Below are 19,134 nucleotides of genomic sequence, written 5' to 3'. Positions count from 1 at the left end.
TGAGTCTTCTGAAGTCACAGAGACCGCCGATGCTCCCGCGGAAAATAAACAAATGTCGAGCGTTCAGGCGGCGGCCCGAGTGGAAAGTTAAATTCTCCTGGCTGAGGTACGACATTATAGTCTAGTAGTCTAGCGTCTATGATGTACGAGAGATAACATTGATTGAACGTACACAAAGTACACTTTATTGATTGAACCACAAAGAGCATCCCCAGTCTGCTGCTACCGTTGCGAGCCTCGCAGAAGTCCACCTGTTCCAATGCAATGGGGATCTAGTCGCAGGTACAAAACGGATAGGCAGAACGAGACGGGGTGAGTAAGTGTTGACATTTTTTAATCATAATGCAACTGTTGGTTGACTGCCGTGTCACATAGTAATGCATATAATTGATTATAACTAAATGTAGGCTATAATGAAATCAACAAACGCATTACGAGCATGTGGCTCGTCCTCTCGCTCTCTGCATGCAAACGAGGCAATGTGATGATCAACTACAGTTTGCTGTGTGTGAAGTTGAACATTATGATATGTGTGACGTGTCTGATACAACGAGGTGAAGCGATGTCGACTCGAGATTCATTTGGGGGTGCGTGTGACAGCTGCTGCAGTGCGAGCAGAGCTTGATGCTGGATCAGCGTATCGCACTAACTTGGGAGGCGAGAGATAGTAATTTGATTCTGCAAATCAATTTCTCATTCTTCGCTTGATGTAATTAATACAAATGTCCAATATAACGGAATTCGTTAGCTCATAAAAATGTGATTATAACAGACTGCTGTTTAAAACTCTGACCGGAATTTCAGGAATATGTCCGGGGATAGAAATCTTGCAGGACACTCAGACCGGCACGAATATGTTCTAACGGAAACGCTGCCTTGTAGGTCCCCTGCTAACCCCTAACCAAGGGTCCTTGTAGGTCCCCTGCTAACCCCTAACCAAGGGTCCTTGTAGGTCCCCTGCTAACCCCTAACCAAGGGTCCTTGTAGGTCCCCTGCTAACCCCTAACCAAGGGTCCTTGTAGGTCCCCTGCTAACCCCTAACCAAGGGTCCTTATAGGGTCCCCTGCTAACCCCTAACCAAGGGTCCTTGTAGGTCCCCTGCTAACCTCTAACCAAGGGTCCGTGTAGGTCCCCTGCTAACCTCTAACCCAGGGTCCTTGTAGGTCCCCTGCTAACCCCTAACCAAGGGTCCTTGTAGGTCCCCTGCTAACCTCTAACCCAGGGTCCTTGTAGGTCCCCTGCTAACCCCTAACCAAGGGTCCTTGTAGGTCCCCTGCTAACCTCTAACCAAGGGTCCTTGTAGGTCCCCTGCTAACCCCTAACCAAGGGTCCTTGTAGGTCCCCTGCTAACCCCTAACCAAGGGTCTTTGTAGGTCCCCTGCTAACCCCTAACCAAGGGTCCTTGTAGGTCCCCTGCTAACCCCTAACCAAGGGTCCTTGTAGGTCCCCTGCTAACCCCTAACCAAGGGTCTTTGTAGGTCCCCTGCTAACCCCTAACCAAGGGTCCTTGTAGGTCCCCTGCTAACCCCTAACCAAGGGTCCTTGTAGGTCCCCTGCTAACCCCTAACCAAGGGTCCTTGTAGGTCCCCTGCTAACCCCTAACCAAGGGTCCTTGTAGGTCCCCTGCTAACCCCTAACCAAGGGTCCTTGTAGGTCCCCTGCTAACCCCTAACCAAGGGTCCTTGTAGGTCCCCTGCTAACCCCTAACCAAGGGTCCTTGTAGGTCCCCTGCTAACCTCTAACCCAGGGTCCTTGTAGGTCCCCTGCTAACCCCTAACCAAGGGTCCTTGTAGGTCCCCTGCTAACCTCTAACCAATGGTCCTTGTAGGTCCCCTGCTAACCCCTAACCAAGGGTCCTTGTAGGTCCCCTGCTAACCCCTAACCAAGGGTCTTTGTAGGTCCCCTGCTAACCCCTAACCAAGGGTCCTTGTAGGTCCCCTGCTAACCCCTAACCAAGGGTCCTTGTAGGTCCCCTGCTAACCCCTAACCAAGGGTCTTTGTAGGTCCCCTGCTAACCCCTAACCAAGGGTCCTTGTAGGTCCCCTGCTAAGCCCTAACCAAGGGTCCTTGTAGGTCCCCTGCTAACCCCTAACCAAGGGTCCTTGTAGGTCCCCTGCTAACCCCTAACCAAGGGTCCTTGTAGGTCCCCTGCTAACCCCTAACCAAGGGTCCTTGTAGGTCCCCTGCTAACCCCTAACCAAGGGTCTTTGTAGGTCCCCTGCTAACCCCTAACCAAGGGTCCTTGTAGGTCCCCTGCTAACCCCTAACCAAGGGTCCTTGTAGGTCCCCTGCTAACCCCTAACCAATGGTCCTTGTAGGTCCCCTGCTAACCCCTAACCAAGGGTCTTTGTAGGTCCCCTGCTAAAAGTAGTTTTATTTCAGTGTTATTTAATTTGCTAGAAGTGAGAGAATGTATAAGAATGACTATTCTGAGCACAGGTTTAATATAATAATGTATAAGAATGACTATTCTGATCACAGGTTTAATATAATAATGTATAAGAATGACTATTCTGATCACGTTTAATATAAGAAGGACTTCTGATCATAGGTTAAATTGAATAATGTATATTAACACTTTGAGTGCCACTCACAAGATTTCTCGGATTTTTTTTCTTTTATTTTTTTTTTGCGATCTGAAAAAATTATTGCATCACCCGAGCCTACCCGAGTATAGCCGAGCGGCGCCGGCGATCACTGTGGAAAAAAGCGCCCCCTGTCGTCTCCCAGATGACATAAGTGATTTTGGAATGGACTCAATGAAAATGAAATGGGGAAAAAAATCCGGTACTCCACATTTTCCAGTCCACTGATCCAGCCGGGGTTACTAGAGTTCATTCTGGAGCCTCAGATCCCCGCTGATCATGGAGTTCTACTGTATCGTTGGATCCATACACGTATCGATTTTTTCGAATGGTGATCAGGAATTGGAATATACCAGTTGGATACCATCTGAGGTAAGGACTCTATGTTATCAGTGTTAGGATAATCAGAGTAATTTTGATGAAGATATAGGCTGTTTTGTGAAATGTCTTCTTTCGGTTTCACTGTAAAAGTCTGAGAGGAAATCAACGAGGCGATTATCCGTGCGCGGCCGTAATGTGCTTGCGTGCACGTATAATATTGATCATCTAGCGTTTATTTGAAAACGATTCATAAAAAGGCCAACGAATATCAACGTTGTGGAATATTCCACTAAAAGACGATTTTCATAGAATGCTCCAGAATGAGCTGTTTTTTATATCAAAACGGGGGCTTTTCTAACTGCTCTGAAACGGAAACGACGCGATAAAAAAACAATCTGCCTTGAGAGCACTGACTGGAAAATAGTCTTTGATAATGCGATGGGCAGATTAGACACATAGCCATAATTTAAAACATAGATTAGGCGATATTAACGTTAACATTGGCGCCGATGGTGGCATTCAACCGGTAAAAAGGAAAACCAGGCGTGGCGCTCAAAGTGTTAATGACTATTCTGATCATAGGTTTAATATAATAGTGTATAATAATGACTTCTGATCATAGGTTTAAATAATAATGTATATTAATGACTATTCTGATCATAGGTTTAATATAATAATGTATAATAATGACTTCTGATCATAGGTTTAATATAATAATGTATAATAATGATTCTGATCATAGGTTTAATATAATAATGTATAAGAATGACTATTCTGATCATGTTTAATATAAGAAGGACTTGTGATCATAGGTTAAATTGAATAATGTATATTAATGACTATTCTGATCATAGGTTTAATATAATACTGTATAATAATGACTTCTGATCATAGGTTTAAATAATAATGTATATTAATGACTATTCTGATCATAGGTTTAATATAATAATGTATAATAATGATTCTGATCATAGGTTTAATATAATAATGTATAAGAATGACTATTCTGATCACGTTTAATATAAGGACTTGTGATCATAGGTTAAATTGAATAATGTATATTAATGACTATTCTGATCATAGGTTTAATATAATAGTGTATAATAATGACTTCTGATCATAGGTTTAAATAATAATGTATATTAATGACTATTCTGATCATAGGTTTAATATAATAATGTATAATAATGACTTCTGATCATAGGTTTAATATAATAATGTATAATAATGATTCTGATCATAGGTTTAATATAATAATGTATAATAATGACTTCTGATCATAGGTTTAAATAATAATGTATATTAATGACTATTCTGATCATAAGTTTAATATAATAATGTATAATAATGACTTCTGATCACAGGTTTAAATAATAATGTATATTAATGACTATTCTGATCATAGGTTTAAATAATAATGTATATTAATGACTATTCTGATCACAGGTTTAATATAATAATGTATAATAATGACTTCTGATCATAGGTTTAAATAATAATGTATATTAATGATTTTGATCATAGGGTTCTCTCTCTCTCTCCACCTACAGTAAAGACGGACGTCCCCAAGACAGTTTCTCATCAGACGGGGGTCCGTTAGCCAGTTGCATATCAACGTATGGTTGTTGTCATGTGACCACTGGTCTAAGTGTTGTCATGTGACCACTGGTCTAAGTGTTGTCATGTGACCACTGGTCTAAGTGTTGTCATGTGACCACTGGTCTAAGCGTTGTCATGTGACCACTGGTCTAAGCGTTGTCATGTGACCACTGGTCTAAGTGTTGTCATGTGACCACTGGTCTAAGTGTTGTCATGTGACCACTGGTCTAAGCGTTGTCATGTGACCACTGGTCTAAGCGTTGTCATGTGACCACTGGTCTAAGCGTTGTCATGTGACCACTGGTCTAAGTGTTGTCATGTGACCACTGGTCTAAGTGTTGTCATGTGACCACTGGTCTAAGTGTTGTCATGTGACCACTGGTCTAAGCGTTGTCATGTGACCACTGGTCTAAGCGTTGTCATGTGACCACTGGTCTAAGCGTTGTCATGTGACCACTGGTCTAAGCGTTGTCATGTGACCACTGGTCTAAGCGTTGTCATGTGACCACTGGTCTAAGCGTTGTCATGTGACCACTGGTCTAAGTGTTGTCATGTGACCACTGGTCTAAGTGTTGTCATGGTGACCACTGGTCTAAGTGTTGTCATGTGACCACTGGTGTAAGTGTTGTCATGTGACCACTGGTCTAAGTGTTGTCATGTGACCACTGGTCTAAGTGTTGTCATGTGACCACTGGTCTAAGTGTTGTCATGTGACCACTGGTCTAAGCGTTGTCATGTGACCACTGGTCTAAGCGTTGTCATGTGACCACTGGTCTAAGTGTTGTCATGTGACCACTGGTCTAAGCGTTGTCATGTGACCACTGGTCTAAGTGTTGTCATGGTGACCACTGGTCTAAGTGTTGTCATGTGACCACTGGTCTAAGTGTTGTCATGTGACCACTGGTCTAAGTGTTGTCATGTGACCACTGGTCTAAGCGTTGTCATGTGACCACTGGTCTAAGCGTTGTCATGTGACCACTGGTCTAAGTGTTGTCATGTGACCACTGGTCTAAGTGTTGTCATGTGACCACTGGTCTAAGTGTTGTCATGTGACCACTGGTCTAAGTGTTGTCATGTGACCACTGGTCTAAGTGTTGTCATGTGACCACTGGTCTAAGCGTTGTCATGTGACCACTGGTCTAAGCGTTGTCATGGTGACCACTGGTCTAAGTGTTGTCATGTGACCACTGGTCTAAGTGTTGTCATGTGACCACTGGTCTAAGTGTTGTCATGGTGACCACTGGTCTAAGTGTTGTCATGTGACCACTGGTCTAAGCGTTGTCATGGTGACCACTGGTCTAAGCGTTGTCATGTGACCACTGGTCTAAGCGTTGTCATGTGACCACTGGTCTAAGCGTTGTCATGGTGACCACTGGTCTAAGTGTTGTCATGGTGACCACTGGTCTAAGTGTTGTCATGTGACCACTGGTCTAAGTGTTGTCATGTGACCACTGGTCTAAGTGTTGTCATGGTGACCACTGGTCTAAGTGTTGTCATGTGACCACTGGTCTAAGTGTTGTCATGTGACCACTGGTCTAAGTGTTGTCATGGTAACCACTGGTCTAAGTGTTGTCATGTGACCACTGGTCTAAGTGTTGTCATGTGACCACTGGTCTAAGTGTTGTCATGTGACCACTGGTCTAAGTGTTGTCATGTGACCACTGGTCTAAGTGTTGTCATGTGACCACTGGTCTAAGTGTTGTCATGTGACCACTGGTCTAAGCGTTGTCATGTGACCACTGGTCTAAGTGTTGTCATGTGACCACTGGTCTAAGTGTTGTCATGTGACCACTGGTCTAAGTGTTGTCATGTGACCACTGGTCTAAGTGTTGTCATGGTGACCACTGGTCTAAGTGTTGTCATGTGACCACTGGTCTAAGTGTTGTCATGTGACCACTGGTCTAAGCGTTGTCATGTGACCACTGGTCTAAGTGTTGTCATGTGACCACTGGTCTAAGTGTTGTCATGTGACCACTGGTCTAAGCGTTGTCATGGTGACCACTGGTCTAAGCGTTGTCATGTGACCACTGGTCTAAGCGTTGTCATGTGACCACTGGTCTAAGCGTTGTCATGTGACCACTGGTCTAAGTGTTGTCATGTGACCACTGGTCTAAGTGTTGTCATGTGACCACTGGTCTAAGTGTTGTCATGTGACCACTGGTCTAAGCGTTGTCATGTGACCACTGGTCTAAGTGTTGTCATGTGACCACTGGTCTAAGTGTTGTCATGTGACCACTGGTCTAAGTGTTGTCATGTGACCACTGGTCTAAGCGTTGTCATGTGACCACTGGTCTAAGCGTTGTCATGTGACCACTGGTCTAAGTGTTGTCATGTGACCACTGGTCTAAGTGTTGTCATGTGACCACTGGTCTAAGTGTTGTCATGTGACCACTGGTCTAAGTGTTGTCATGTGACCACTGGTCTAAGCGTTGTCATGTGACCACTGGTCTAAGCGTTGTCATGTGACCACTGGTCTAAGTGTTGTCATGTGACCACTGGTCTAAGTGTTGTCATGTGACCACTGGTCTAAGTGTTGTCATGTGACCACTGGTCTAAGTGTTGTCATGTGACCACTGGTCTAAGTGTTGTCATGTGACCACTGGTCTAAGTGTTGTCATGTGACCACTGGTCTAAGCGTTGTCATGTGACCACTGGTCTAAGCGTTGTCATGTGACCACTGGTCTAAGTGTTGTCATGTGACCACTGGTCTAAGTGTTGTCATGGTGACCACTGGTCTAAGTGTTGTCATGTGACCACTGGTCTAAGTGTTGTCATGTGACCACTGGTCTAAGTGTTGTCATGTGACCACTGGTCTAAGTGTTGTCATGTGACCACTGGTCTAAGTGTTGTCATGTGACCACTGGTCTAAGTGTTGTCATGTGACCACTGGTCTAAGTGTTGTCATGTGACCACTGGTCTAAGTGTTGTCATGTGACCACTGGTCTAAGTGTTGTCATGGTGACCACTGGTCTAAGTGTTGTCATGTGACCACTGGTCTAAGTGTTGTCATGTGACCACTGGTCTAAGTGTTGTCATGTGACCACTGGTCTAAGTGTTGTCATGGTAAAGCTAGATGTGTGTGAGATGAACTCAGGACTTGTGTCTCTTACAGAGAAGCGGTCGTAGTTCCTCCTCGGCTGGCTCTCGATGGAGGAGTAGCTGGGGGGTTTCTCTGGCCACTGCTTCCCTCCTCCTCCTCCTCCTCCTCCTCCCCTCCTGCTGTACCCTTCGTCAGAGCTCCAGGAGCCTCGTCGGCGTGGAGGAGGAGGAGAGTAGCTCCTCGGGACCGAGCGGCGCAGCTCCTCCAGCATGTCGTCGTGGCTGTGGGCCCCTGCCCTGTGGGCTCTCCTCCTCTCGTCCCTCGCTCCCCCTCCTCGCCTGCTCTCCCAGTCGGAGTCCTCGCTGTAGCCACGCAGGATCCCCCGGTGGGCCGGCGAGGCGGCGCAGTGTCTGCGGTTGTCGCGGTGACGCCCTCCACCACCTCCTCCACCTCCACCACCTCCTCCACCTCCTCCTCCACTTCCACCACCTCCTCCTCCACCTCCACCACCTCCTCCTCCTCCACCTCCACCAGTGCGATTGGAACTTCCGCTGGAATGGCTGGACACTCTGGGGCCGTTCCTGGCTCCCTCTCTTCCCCCGGGAGCCCTGCGGGAGGAGAAGCTGGGTGCCCGCTGGACGATAGGAGGCAGGGTTATCACCCTCCTCTCCACCCCCCTCATCCCCATGTCATCCAGGGCTGAGAGCATGCTGGGAGGGGGAGGGGGGGCCTGCAGGAGGGGCTGTGGCGGAGGAGGCCCGTGTTGGACGGCGTAGGAGGACATCAGGGGAGCCCCGACCTCCATCCCTCTCACCTGGCTCTCCAGGTAGTCCAGCATCTGGTGGGTGCCATGGGCGCTCCCGGGCACGCTGCCGTTTCCATGGAAACCATGGTGAGGGAGAGGAGGGGCCTGCGGCTGAAAGGGCGGAGGTGACGGGCCCATCATTGGGGCCATGGCAAAGTTGTGCTTGGCGGGGTACTCTGAAAACGAGCCTGGAACGACAGGGAAAAGTGGAACAGGCTTTTATTTTTTAAACACAAGTATAAATAATCTTATAAAATAGTTCAGCAAGTAGTTTTATTATGCTACCGTCTTGACATACCTGAGTAGAGTATAGACTGGCCCTGGGACGACAGGTTGGAGCCTATGGGAGCGTAGAGGGGCTGGCCGTGCATCCATGGCGCCATCGCCTTCTGCGCCTCTTTTATCATCCTGTACTGCATCACCGCTGAGGGCAGAAGCACCAAGGAGAGGTTTTGATCAGGAGGACAACAGTATGTGTGAGCAGCGTGTGTCTACAGCTGTAGGTTGTGATGGAGTCTCTGTTATCTTTCTCTGGGCAGCAGGAGTCTCTGTTACCTTTCTCTGGGCAGCAGGAGTCTCTGTTACCTTTCTCTGGGCAGCAGGAGTCTCTGTTACCTTTCTCTGGGCAGCAGGAGTCTCTGTTATCTTTCTCTGGGCAGCAGGAGTCTCTGTTACCTTTCTCTGGGCAGCAGGAGTCTCTGTTATCTTTCTCTGGGCAGCAGGAGTCTCTGTTATCTTTCTCTGGGCAGCAGGAGTCTCTGTTACCTTTCTCTGGGCAGCAGGAGTCTCCGTTATCTTTCTCTGGGCAGCAGGAGTCTCTGTTACCTTTCTCTGGGCAGCAGGAGTCTCTGTTACCTTTCTCTGGGCAGCAGGAGTCTCTGTTACCTTTCTCTGGGCAGCAGGAGTCTCTGTTACCTTTCTCTGGGCAGCAGGAGTCTCTGTTACCTTTCTCTGGGCAGCAGGAGTCTCTGTTATCTTTCTCTGGGCAGCAGGAGTCTCTGTTATCTTTCTCTGGGCAGCAGGAGTCTCTGTTATCTTTCTCTGGGCAGCAGGAGTCTGTTATCTTTCTCTGGGCAGCAGGAGTCTCTGTTATCTTTCTCTGGGCAGCAGCAGGAGTCTCTGTTATCTTTCTCTGGGCAGGAGGAGTCTCTGTTATCTTTCTCTGGGCAGCAGGAGTCTCTGTTATCTTTCTCTGGGCAGCAGGAGTCTCTGTTACCTTTCTCTGGGCAGCAGGAGTCTGTTACCTTTCTCTGGGCAGCAGCAGGAGTCTCTGTTACTTTTCTCTGGGCAGCAGCAGGAGTCTCTGTTACCTTTCTCTGGGCAGCAGGAGTCTCTGTTACCTTTCTCTGGGCAGCAGCAGGAGTCTCTGTTACCTTTCTCTGGGCAGCAGGAGTCTCTGTTATCTTTCTCTGGGCAGCAGGAGTCTCTGTTATCTTTCTCTGGGCAGCAGGAGTCTCTGTTATCTTTCTCTGGGCAGCAGGAGTCTCTGTTACCTTTCTCTGGGCAGCAGGAGTCTCTGTTATCTTTCTCTGGGCAGCAGGAGTCTGTTACCTTTCTCTGGGCAGCAGGAGTCTCTGTTACCTTTCTCTGGGCAGCAGGAGTCTCTGTTACCTTTCTCTGGGCAGCAGGAGTCTCTGTTATCTTTCTCTGGGCAGCAGCAGGAGTCTCTGTTATCTTTCTCTGGGCAGCAGGAGTCTCTGTTATCTTTCTCTGGGCAGCAGGAGTCTCTGTTATCTTTCTCTGGGCAGCAGGAGTCTCTGTTACCTTTCTCTGGGCAGCAGGAGTCTGTTACCTTTCTCTGGGCAGCAGGAGTCTCTGTTACCTTTCTCTGGGCAGCAGGAGTCTCTGTTATCTTTCTCTGGGCAGCAGCAGGAGTATCTGTTATCTTTCTCTGGGCAGCAGGAGTCTCTGTTATCTTTCTCTGGGCAGCAGGAATCTCTGTTATCTTTCTCTGGGCAGCAGCAGGAGTCTCTGTTATCTTTCTCTGGGCAGCAGGAGTCTCTGTTATCTTTCTCTGGGCAGCAGGAGTCTCTGTTATCTTTCTCTGGGCAGCAGGAGTCTCTGTTATCTTTCTCTGGGCAGCAGGAGTCTCTGTTACCTTTCTCTGGGCAGCAGGAGTCTCTGTTCTCTTTCTCTGGGCAGCAGGAGTCTCTGTTACCTTTCTCTGGGCAGCAGGAGTCTCGGTTATCTTTCTCTGGGCAGCAGGAGTCTCTGTTATCTTTCTCTGGGCAGCAGGAGTCTCCGTTACCTTTCTCTGGGCAGCAGGAGTCTCTGTTATCTTTCTCTGGGCAGCAGGAGTCTCTGTTACCTTTCTCTGGGCAGCAGGAGTCTCTGTTACCTTTCTCTGGGCAGCAGGAGTCTCTGTTATCTTTCTCTGGGCAGCAGGAGTCTCTGTTACCTTTCTCTGGGCAGCAGGAGTCTCTGTTATCTTTCTCTGGGCAGCAGGAGTCTCTGTTACCTTTCTCTGGGCAGCAGGAGTCTCTGTTACCTTTCTCTGGGCAGCAGGAGTCTCTGTTATCTTTCTCTGGGCAGCAGGAGTCTCTGTTACCTTTCTCTGGGCAGCAGGAGTCTGTTATCTTTCTCTGGGCAGCAGGAGTCTCTGTTACCTTTCTCTGGGCAGCAGGAGTCTCTGTTATCTTTCTCTGGGCAGCAGGAGTCTCTGTTACCTTTCTCTGGGCAGCAGGAGTCTCTGTTATCTTTCTCTGGGCAGCAGGAGTCTCTGTTATCTTTCTCTGGGCAGCAGGAGTCTCTGTTACCTTTCTCTGGGCAGCAGGAGTCTCCGTTATCTTTCTCTGGGCAGCAGGAGTCTCTGTTACCTTTCTCTGGGCAGCAGGAGTCTCTGTTACCTTTCTCTGGGCAGCAGGAGTCTCTGTTACCTTTCTCTGGGCAGCAGGAGTCTCTGTTACCTTTCTCTGGGCAGCAGGAGTCTCTGTTACCTTTCTCTGGGCAGCAGGAGTCTCTGTTATCTTTCTCTGGGCAGCAGGAGTCTCTGTTATCTTTCTCTGGGCAGCAGGAGTCTCTGTTATCTTTCTCTGGGCAGCAGGAGTCTGTTATCTTTCTCTGGGCAGCAGGAGTCTCTGTTATCTTTCTCTGGGCAGCAGCAGGAGTCTCTGTTATCTTTCTCTGGGCAGGAGGAGTCTCTGTTATCTTTCTCTGGGCAGCAGGAGTCTCTGTTATCTTTCTCTGGGCAGCAGGAGTCTCTGTTACCTTTCTCTGGGCAGCAGGAGTCTGTTACCTTTCTCTGGGCAGCAGCAGGAGTCTCTGTTACTTTTCTCTGGGCAGCAGCAGGAGTCTCTGTTACCTTTCTCTGGGCAGCAGGAGTCTCTGTTACCTTTCTCTGGGCAGCAGCAGGAGTCTCTGTTACCTTTCTCTGGGCAGCAGGAGTCTCTGTTATCTTTCTCTGGGCAGCAGGAGTCTCTGTTATCTTTCTCTGGGCAGCAGGAGTCTCTGTTATCTTTCTCTGGGCAGCAGGAGTCTCTGTTACCTTTCTCTGGGCAGCAGGAGTCTCTGTTATCTTTCTCTGGGCAGCAGGAGTCTGTTACCTTTCTCTGGGCAGCAGGAGTCTCTGTTACCTTTCTCTGGGCAGCAGGAGTCTCTGTTACCTTTCTCTGGGCAGCAGGAGTCTCTGTTATCTTTCTCTGGGCAGCAGCAGGAGTCTCTGTTATCTTTCTCTGGGCAGCAGGAGTCTCTGTTATCTTTCTCTGGGCAGCAGGAGTCTGTTATCTTTCTCTGGGCAGCAGGAGTCTCTGTTACCTTTCTCTGGGCAGCAGGAGTCTGTTACCTTTCTCTGGGCAGCAGGAGTCTCTGTTACCTTTCTCTGGGCAGCAGGAGTCTCTGTTATCTTTCTCTGGGCAGCAGCAGGAGTATCTGTTATCTTTCTCTGGGCAGCAGGAGTCTCTGTTATCTTTCTCTGGGCAGCAGGAATCTCTGTTATCTTTCTCTGGGCAGCAGCAGGAGTCTCTGTTATCTTTCTCTGGGCAGCAGGAGTCTCTGTTATCTTTCTCTGGGCAGCAGGAGTCTCTGTTATCTTTCTCTGGGCAGCAGGAGTCTCTGTTATCTTTCTCTGGGCAGCAGGAGTCTCTGTTACCTTTCTCTGGGCAGCAGGAGTCTCTGTTCTCTTTCTCTGGGCAGCAGGAGTCTCTGTTACCTTTCTCTGGGCAGCAGGAGTCTCGGTTATCTTTCTCTGGGCAGCAGGAGTCTCTGTTATCTTTCTCTGGGCAGCAGGAGTCTCCGTTACCTTTCTCTGGGCAGCAGGAGTCTCTGTTATCTTTCTCTGGGCAGCAGGAGTCTCTGTTACCTTTCTCTGGGCAGCAGGAGTCTCTGTTACCTTTCTCTGGGCAGCAGGAGTCTCTGTTATCTTTCTCTGGGCAGCAGGAGTCTCTGTTACCTTTCTCTGGGCAGCAGGAGTCTCTGTTATCTTTCTCTGGGCAGCAGGAGTCTCTGTTACCTTTCTCTGGGCAGCAGGAGTCTCTGTTACCTTTCTCTGGGCAGCAGGAGTCTCTGTTATCTTTCTCTGGGCAGCAGGAGTCTCTGTTACCTTTCTCTGGGCAGCAGGAGTCTGTTATCTTTCTCTGGGCAGCAGGAGTCTCTGTTACCTTTCTCTGGGCAGCAGGAGTCTCTGTTATCTTTCTCTGGGCAGCAGGAGTCTCTGTTACCTTTCTCTGGGCAGCAGAAGTCTCTGTTATCTTTCTCTGGGCAGCAGGAGTCTCTGTTATCTTTCTCTGGGCAGCAGGAGTCTCTGTTACCTTTCTCTGGGCAGCAGGAGTCTCTGTTATCTTTCTCTGGGCAGCAGGAGTCTCTGTTACCTTTCTCTGGGCAGCAGGAGTCTGTTATCTTTCTCTGGGCAGCAGGAGTCTCTGTTACCTTTCTCTGGGCAGCAGGAGTCTCTGTTACCTTTCTCTGGGCAGCAGGAGTCTGTTACCTTTCTCTGGGCAGCAGGAGTCTGTTACCTTTCTCTGGGCAGCAGGAGTCTCTGTTATCTTTCTCTGGGCAGCAGGAGTCTCTGTTACCTTTCTCTGGGCAGCAGGAGTCTGTTACCTTTCTCTGGGCAGCAGGAGTCTCTGTTACCTTTCTCTGGGCAGCAGGAGTCTCTGTTACCTTTCTCTGGGCAGCAGGAGTCTGTTACCTTTCTCTGGGCAGCAGGAGTCTCTGTTATCTTTCTCTGGGCAGCAGGAGTCTCTGTTACCTTTCTCTGGGCAGCAGCAGGAGTCTCTGTTACCTTTCTCTGGGCAGCAGGAGTCTCTGTTACCTTTCTCTGGGCAGCAGGAGTCTCTGTTACCTTTCTCTGGGCAGCAGGAGTCTCTGTTATCTTTCTCTGGGCAGCAGGAGTCTGTTACCTTTCTCTGGGCAGCAGGAGTCTCTGTTATCTTTCTCTGGGCAGCAGGAGTCTGTTACCTTTCTCTGGGCAGCAGCAGGTCTGCGGGCAGCAGGGGCAGCGGACGTAGCAGCAGCACTTCTGTGGGCAGCACTGGCAGCAGCAGATGCAGAACAGCATGATCAGCAGGAGGGCGCCGATAACGATGAACAGCACCGTCAGCCAATCTGGGAACGGCAACGAAGAGGTCAGGGGTCAGCAGAGGTCAGGGGTCAGCAGCGTGTGGTGGATTGCAGCAGGTTGGGAAGAGTTCAGATGGTTACGACGCTTACGTTGATCCTGGCAGACGGCAGGATCTAGCGTTATAAGTGATCTTTTCTATAAGTGAAGCTCAACCCTCAAGCTAAAAAAATATATTTTATTTGTGGTACTATAATTATAAATCAGTACTATAATGTAATCAGTTTTTCTAAATGTTTAATCTGGATCAAAATTATCTGTAATAAAATTATCTGTAATGAAATCCCCTTCTGTGCGGTCTCAATGTTTCAAAAACATCATCAAGGTTGGGCCGTTTTTATCCAAATATTTCAACAATGATCTTGGCCAGAGGTGTTGGGCTGCTTTAGTGTCGAGACAAAGGAACCGCCTGTCGATGGTTAGACAGCTTGGACGGAGCGCCCGGTGACACGCGTGGCAGATGGTTAGACAGCTTGGACGGAGCGCCCGGTGACACGCGTGGCAGATGGTTAGACAGCTTGGACGGAGCGCCCGGTGACACGCGTGGCAGATGGTTAGACAGCTTGGACGGAGCGCCCGGTGACACGCGTGGCAGATGGTTAGACAGCTTGGACGGAGCGCCCGGTGACCAGCGTGGCAGATGGTTAGACAGCTTGGACGGAGCGCCCGGTGACACGCGTGGCAGATGTAAGACTGTTAGACAGCTTGGACGGAGCGCCCGGTGACACGCGTGGCAGATGGTTAGACTGTAGCGCCCGGTGACACGCGTGGCAGATGTAAGACTGTTAGACAGCTTGGACGGAGCGCCCGGTGACACGCGTGGCAGATGTAAGACTGTTAGACAGCTTGGACGGAGCGCCCGGTGACACGCGTGGCAGATGGTTAGACAGCTTGGACGGAGCGCCCGGTGACACGCGTGGCAGATGTAAGACTGTTAGACAGCTTGGACGGAGCGCCCGGTGACACGCGTGGCAGATGGTTAGACAGCTTGGACGGAGCGCCCGGTGACACGCGTGGCAGATGTAAGACTGTTAGACAGCTTGGACGGAGCGCCCGGTGACACGCGTGGCAGATGGTTAGACAGCTTGGACGGAGCGCCCGGTGACACGCGTGGCAGATGTAAGACTGTTAGACAGCTTGGACGGAGCGCCTGGTGACACGCGTGGCAGATGGTTAGACTGTAGCGCCCGGTGACACGCGTGGCAGATGGTTAGACTGTAGCGCCCGGTGACACGCGTGGCAGATGGTTAGACTGTAGCGCCCGGTGACACGCGTGGCAGATGGTTAGACTGTAGCGCCCGGTGACACGCGTGGCAGATGGTTAGACTGTAGCGCCCGGTGACACGCGTGGCAGATGTAAGACTGTAAGCCAAAGTCTGTTCTTTGATAGAAAGTAATTGTACCGAGGTCTGGTCTGGTGGTTCCAAAGGTTCCTGGTTTAGACTCTGACATAGGGGTGGACGGTATAAACGGTATGAATTTGCGCTACGGTATGGATTTTGACTATACCTTCATACCTTGTGACCGGTAGACTAGAGCAGCTAGTCACAGCAGTAGCAATGACGTTAGCGTTACTTGACGATCCACTCGACGTTTGCAGTGGTCGTTGCATAGTGTTTAATTGTACTGAGTTTTCTCCACTTGCTCACGGACCTTGCCATATAGTTTGGGCATTTCAATTTGGCTAAGGAGGCTGAGAGGAGACTTGCTTTAGCGCAGCAACAGGCTAACGTTAGCCGCTAAGCTAACTAACTAACGTGACTCCGCGGCACCAGTTCCATTAGTGAGGAAAGGGGGGGGGGGTATATTGAGGAGGCTTGACAACAGAGGTTCAAAGATAACTTCACATTTATTTGGCTATTCATTTCTTTATATCGCTTTATCCATCAGGCTGCTCCCGTTTCCAATTCTGTGTTGACAATAACATCCTGGTGTGACATCATCAACTACGGCATCTTAGGACGCTCAAACATATTACGTCACGCTCTCTCGCTCTCTCTACGTTGTCAAACATGTACACTAAAGTTAAGTTATGTTGGAGTTTTATTGTGTTTGAGTTGTTTGAGGGAAAGAAACCTCCTGTCCTGCTGTAGTTTTTATTTTCACTTTGTGCCGCTTGATTTTATTGTATTTCATGAAAAAAGCGTTTTTCTGAGATGGAAGTAACTTGAGAAAAGGTTTTGCATTTTTCTATTGCAGTTTTGCACAATAAATGTTCTTAAAATACCTCTGTACTGTGTGAAATATGCCCTAGTAATACAAGAGTACAGTACAGTAATAGCTGCCAGTGTTTTACCCCTTCAGAAGCATTATATAGACATTTAAGATAAATGAACATACTGTGATATATACCGTTACCGTCTATGCTTCAAATTATACCGTGATATACGTTTTAGACCATACCGTCCAGCCCTACTCTGACACCAAGGCTAAATCCCATTACAGCAATGGGCCTCAGTCAGGGGGGTCTCCTCAGTCAGGGTGGTCTCCTCAGTCAGGGGGGTCTCCTCAGTCAGGGTGGGTCAGGGTGGTCTCTTCAGTCAGGGGGGTCTCCTCAGTCAGGGGGGTCTCCTCAGTCAGGGGGGTCTCCTCAGTCAGGGGGGTCTCCTCAGTCAGGGGAGTCTCCTCAGTCAGGGGGGTCTCCTCAGTCAGGGGGGTCTCCTCAGTCAGGGGGGTCTCCTCAGTCAGGGGGGTCTCCTCAGTCAGGGCGGTCTCCTCAGTCAGGGGGGTCTCCTCAGTCAGGGTGGTCTCCTCAGTCAGGGTGGGTCAGGGGGGTCTCCTCAGTCAGGGTGGTCTCCTCAGTCAGGGTGGTCTCCTCAGTCAGGGGGGTCTCCTCAGTCAGGGTGGGTCAGGGGGGTCTCCTCAGTCAGGGTGGTCTCCTCAGTCAGGGGGGTCTCCTCAGTCAGGGGGGTCTCCTCAGTCAGGGTGGTCTCCTCAGTCAGGGTGGTCTCCTCAGTCAGGGGGGTCTCCTCAGTCAGGGGGGTCTCCTCAGTCAGGGTGGGTCAGGGGGGTCTCCTCAGTCAGGGTGGGTCAGGGGGGTCTCCTCAGTCAGGGTGGTCTCCTCAGTCAGGGGGGTCTCCTCAGTCAGGGTGGTCTCCTCAGTCAGGGTGGGTCAGGGTGGTCTCCTCAGTCAGGGTGGTCTCCTCAGTCAGGGTGGTCTCCTCAGTCAGGGTGGGTCAGGGTGGTCTCCTCAGTCAGGGTGGTCTCCTCAGTCAGGGTGGTCTCCTCAGTCAGGGTGGTCTCCTCAGTCAGGGTGGGTCAGGGTGGTCTCCTCAGTCAGGGTGGTCTCCTCAGTCAGGGTGGGTCAGGGTGGTCTCCTCAGTCAGGGTGGTCTCCTCAGTCAGGGTGGTCTCCTCAGTCAGGGTGGGTCAGGGTGGTCTCCTCAGTCAGGGTGGTCTCCTCAGTCAGGGTGGTCTCCTCAGTCAGGGTGGTCTCCTCAGTCAGGGCGGTCTCCTCAGTCAGGGGGGTCTCAGGGACCATGCCATGACTCTGCCAGGAGGATAGTTGTGCCATAAGACTTGGCCAATGTCTCCCGCTCCCCAGAGCTCGGCCTGTCTTTCCCCATCGCCATGACGACAAGGCAGAGGACAGCCGAGCAGAGGACAGCCGAGCAGAGGACAGCCGAGCAGAGGACATCAGGACAGTAACCAGGACAGTAACCAGGACAGTAACCAGGACAGTAACCAGGACAGTAACCAGGACAGTAACCAGGACAGTAACCAGTAGCCTAGTGACAATGCCCCCAACATTTTGAGATACCCCTACCGGAGGTAGAACAAAACACAAGCAAGATATAGAGAAACACCCCACCCTTTTGGCCTTCTCTGCATCTATGAATATGCTTATAGTTGTTGAAATCATACAAATCAGCATTGTCTTTAGACAGCCATGTTTCAGTTAGCCCTATTACACTAAAAGAGAAGTCAGGCTGCGGACATTGATACGAATGAGGGAAAAGTCACTCCTAATATTTTTGAGGGTCAACAGCGGATTTGAATTCGTTCTCACTTAAGTAATCGGATATTCCAGAGACTCGTTTCATTTGAGCAAAACAATGTGTGTCAGGGTCATTATTGAATAAAAGGTTTGATGTTGATGAGTCCCGAGATTCACTTTGTGACTGAAGCAACGTAGTGGGCGGGTCATTCAAAAGTTTGTTTGCTTGATCATATGGGTTGGAGTTTACATGTAATGAACCAGAGACCGATGTAGAGAAGGTTTGGAGATGAGCGGACTTTCACTCGTGTTGAGTGGTTGGAATCAGCCCTTGAGGCTTTCGTGGTTTGATCACCAGTCTGTCATAGTTAATGACAGCATACTTTCCTTCATGTCTTGTCTGTTTCATTGCTGGAATGAGGTCAGCTCTCTTCTTCCTTAACAAGTCAGAGAAGTCCTCATTTACATAAATGAAGGTGTTCTTGAGGTGAGCTCTCGCCTTGGCAAGTATGAGGTCTTTATCCTTGAACCTCATGAGTTTCACAACAATTGGTCTTGTTTTATCAGAGTTCTGTTTCACACTCCCAGTGCGGTGGGCTCTTTCCATTTCCATAGACTTTGGTTTGTTTTTTAGGAATTCTCGGACCATCGGCTCAGTATCTGACCAGGACACATTTTCCTGAGTCAGACCATCAATAATAATTGCATTGTTTCTTCGACTGATTTTCCAGATAATCCATTGGATATGATGTCTTTGCTTTCAGGGGTCATACCCTGAGTGGGCAGGGACTGGGGACAGGGGTGTGTAACTCTCTGACTGCAGTGTGTAACTCTCTAACTGCAGTGTGTAACTCTCTGACTGCAGTGTGTAACTCTCTAACTGCAGTGTGTAACTCTCTGACTGCAGTGTGTAACTCTCTAACTGCAGTGTGTAACTCTCTGACTGCAGTGTGTAACTCTCTGACTGCAGTGTGTAACTCTCTGACTGCAGTGTGTAACTCTCTAACTGCAGTGTGTAACTCTCTAACTGCAGTGTGTAACTCTCTGACTGCAGTGTGTAACTCTCTGACTGCAGTGTGTAACTCTCTAACTGCAGTGTGTAACTCTGACTGCAGTGTGTAACTCAATAACTACAGTGTGTAACTCTCTAACTGCAGTGTGTAACTCTCTGACTGCAGTGTGTAACTCTCTGACTGCAGTGTGTAACTATCTAACTGCAGTGTGTAACTCTCTGACTGCAGTGTGTAACTCTCTAACTGCAGTGTGTAACTCTCTGGCTGCAGTGTGTAACTCT

At 49.2% G+C, this 19,134-nt stretch overlaps 1 protein-coding gene across 1 annotated transcript in view; it reads right to left on the bottom strand.

The window, feature by feature from the left end:
- The window catches only part of ildr1b (immunoglobulin-like domain containing receptor 1b), a 61,181-nt gene that overhangs the window by 8,355 nt on the left and 33,692 nt on the right, over positions 1 to 19,134 (bottom strand). Inside the window, exons 5-8 of the mRNA XM_084314072.1 lie at positions 13,745 to 13,891; positions 8,649 to 8,774; positions 8,056 to 8,538; positions 7,616 to 7,986 (exon numbers count right to left, since the gene is read on the bottom strand). Coding sequence (XP_084170198.1) covers positions 7,616 to 7,986; positions 8,056 to 8,538; positions 8,649 to 8,774; positions 13,745 to 13,891 — 1,127 coding nt within the window. The remainder of the gene's footprint in view (positions 1 to 7,615; positions 7,987 to 8,055; positions 8,539 to 8,648; positions 8,775 to 13,744; positions 13,892 to 19,134) is intronic.

Source organism: Notolepis coatsorum, assembly GCF_963971535.1.
Source record: "Notolepis coatsorum genome assembly, chromosome: 5".
In the NCBI taxonomy this organism is placed as follows: Eukaryota; Metazoa; Chordata; class Actinopteri; order Aulopiformes; family Paralepididae; genus Notolepis; species Notolepis coatsorum.
The sequence above is the reverse complement of the archived record's forward strand: the minus strand, read 5'-3'. Positions and strand labels throughout refer to the sequence as shown.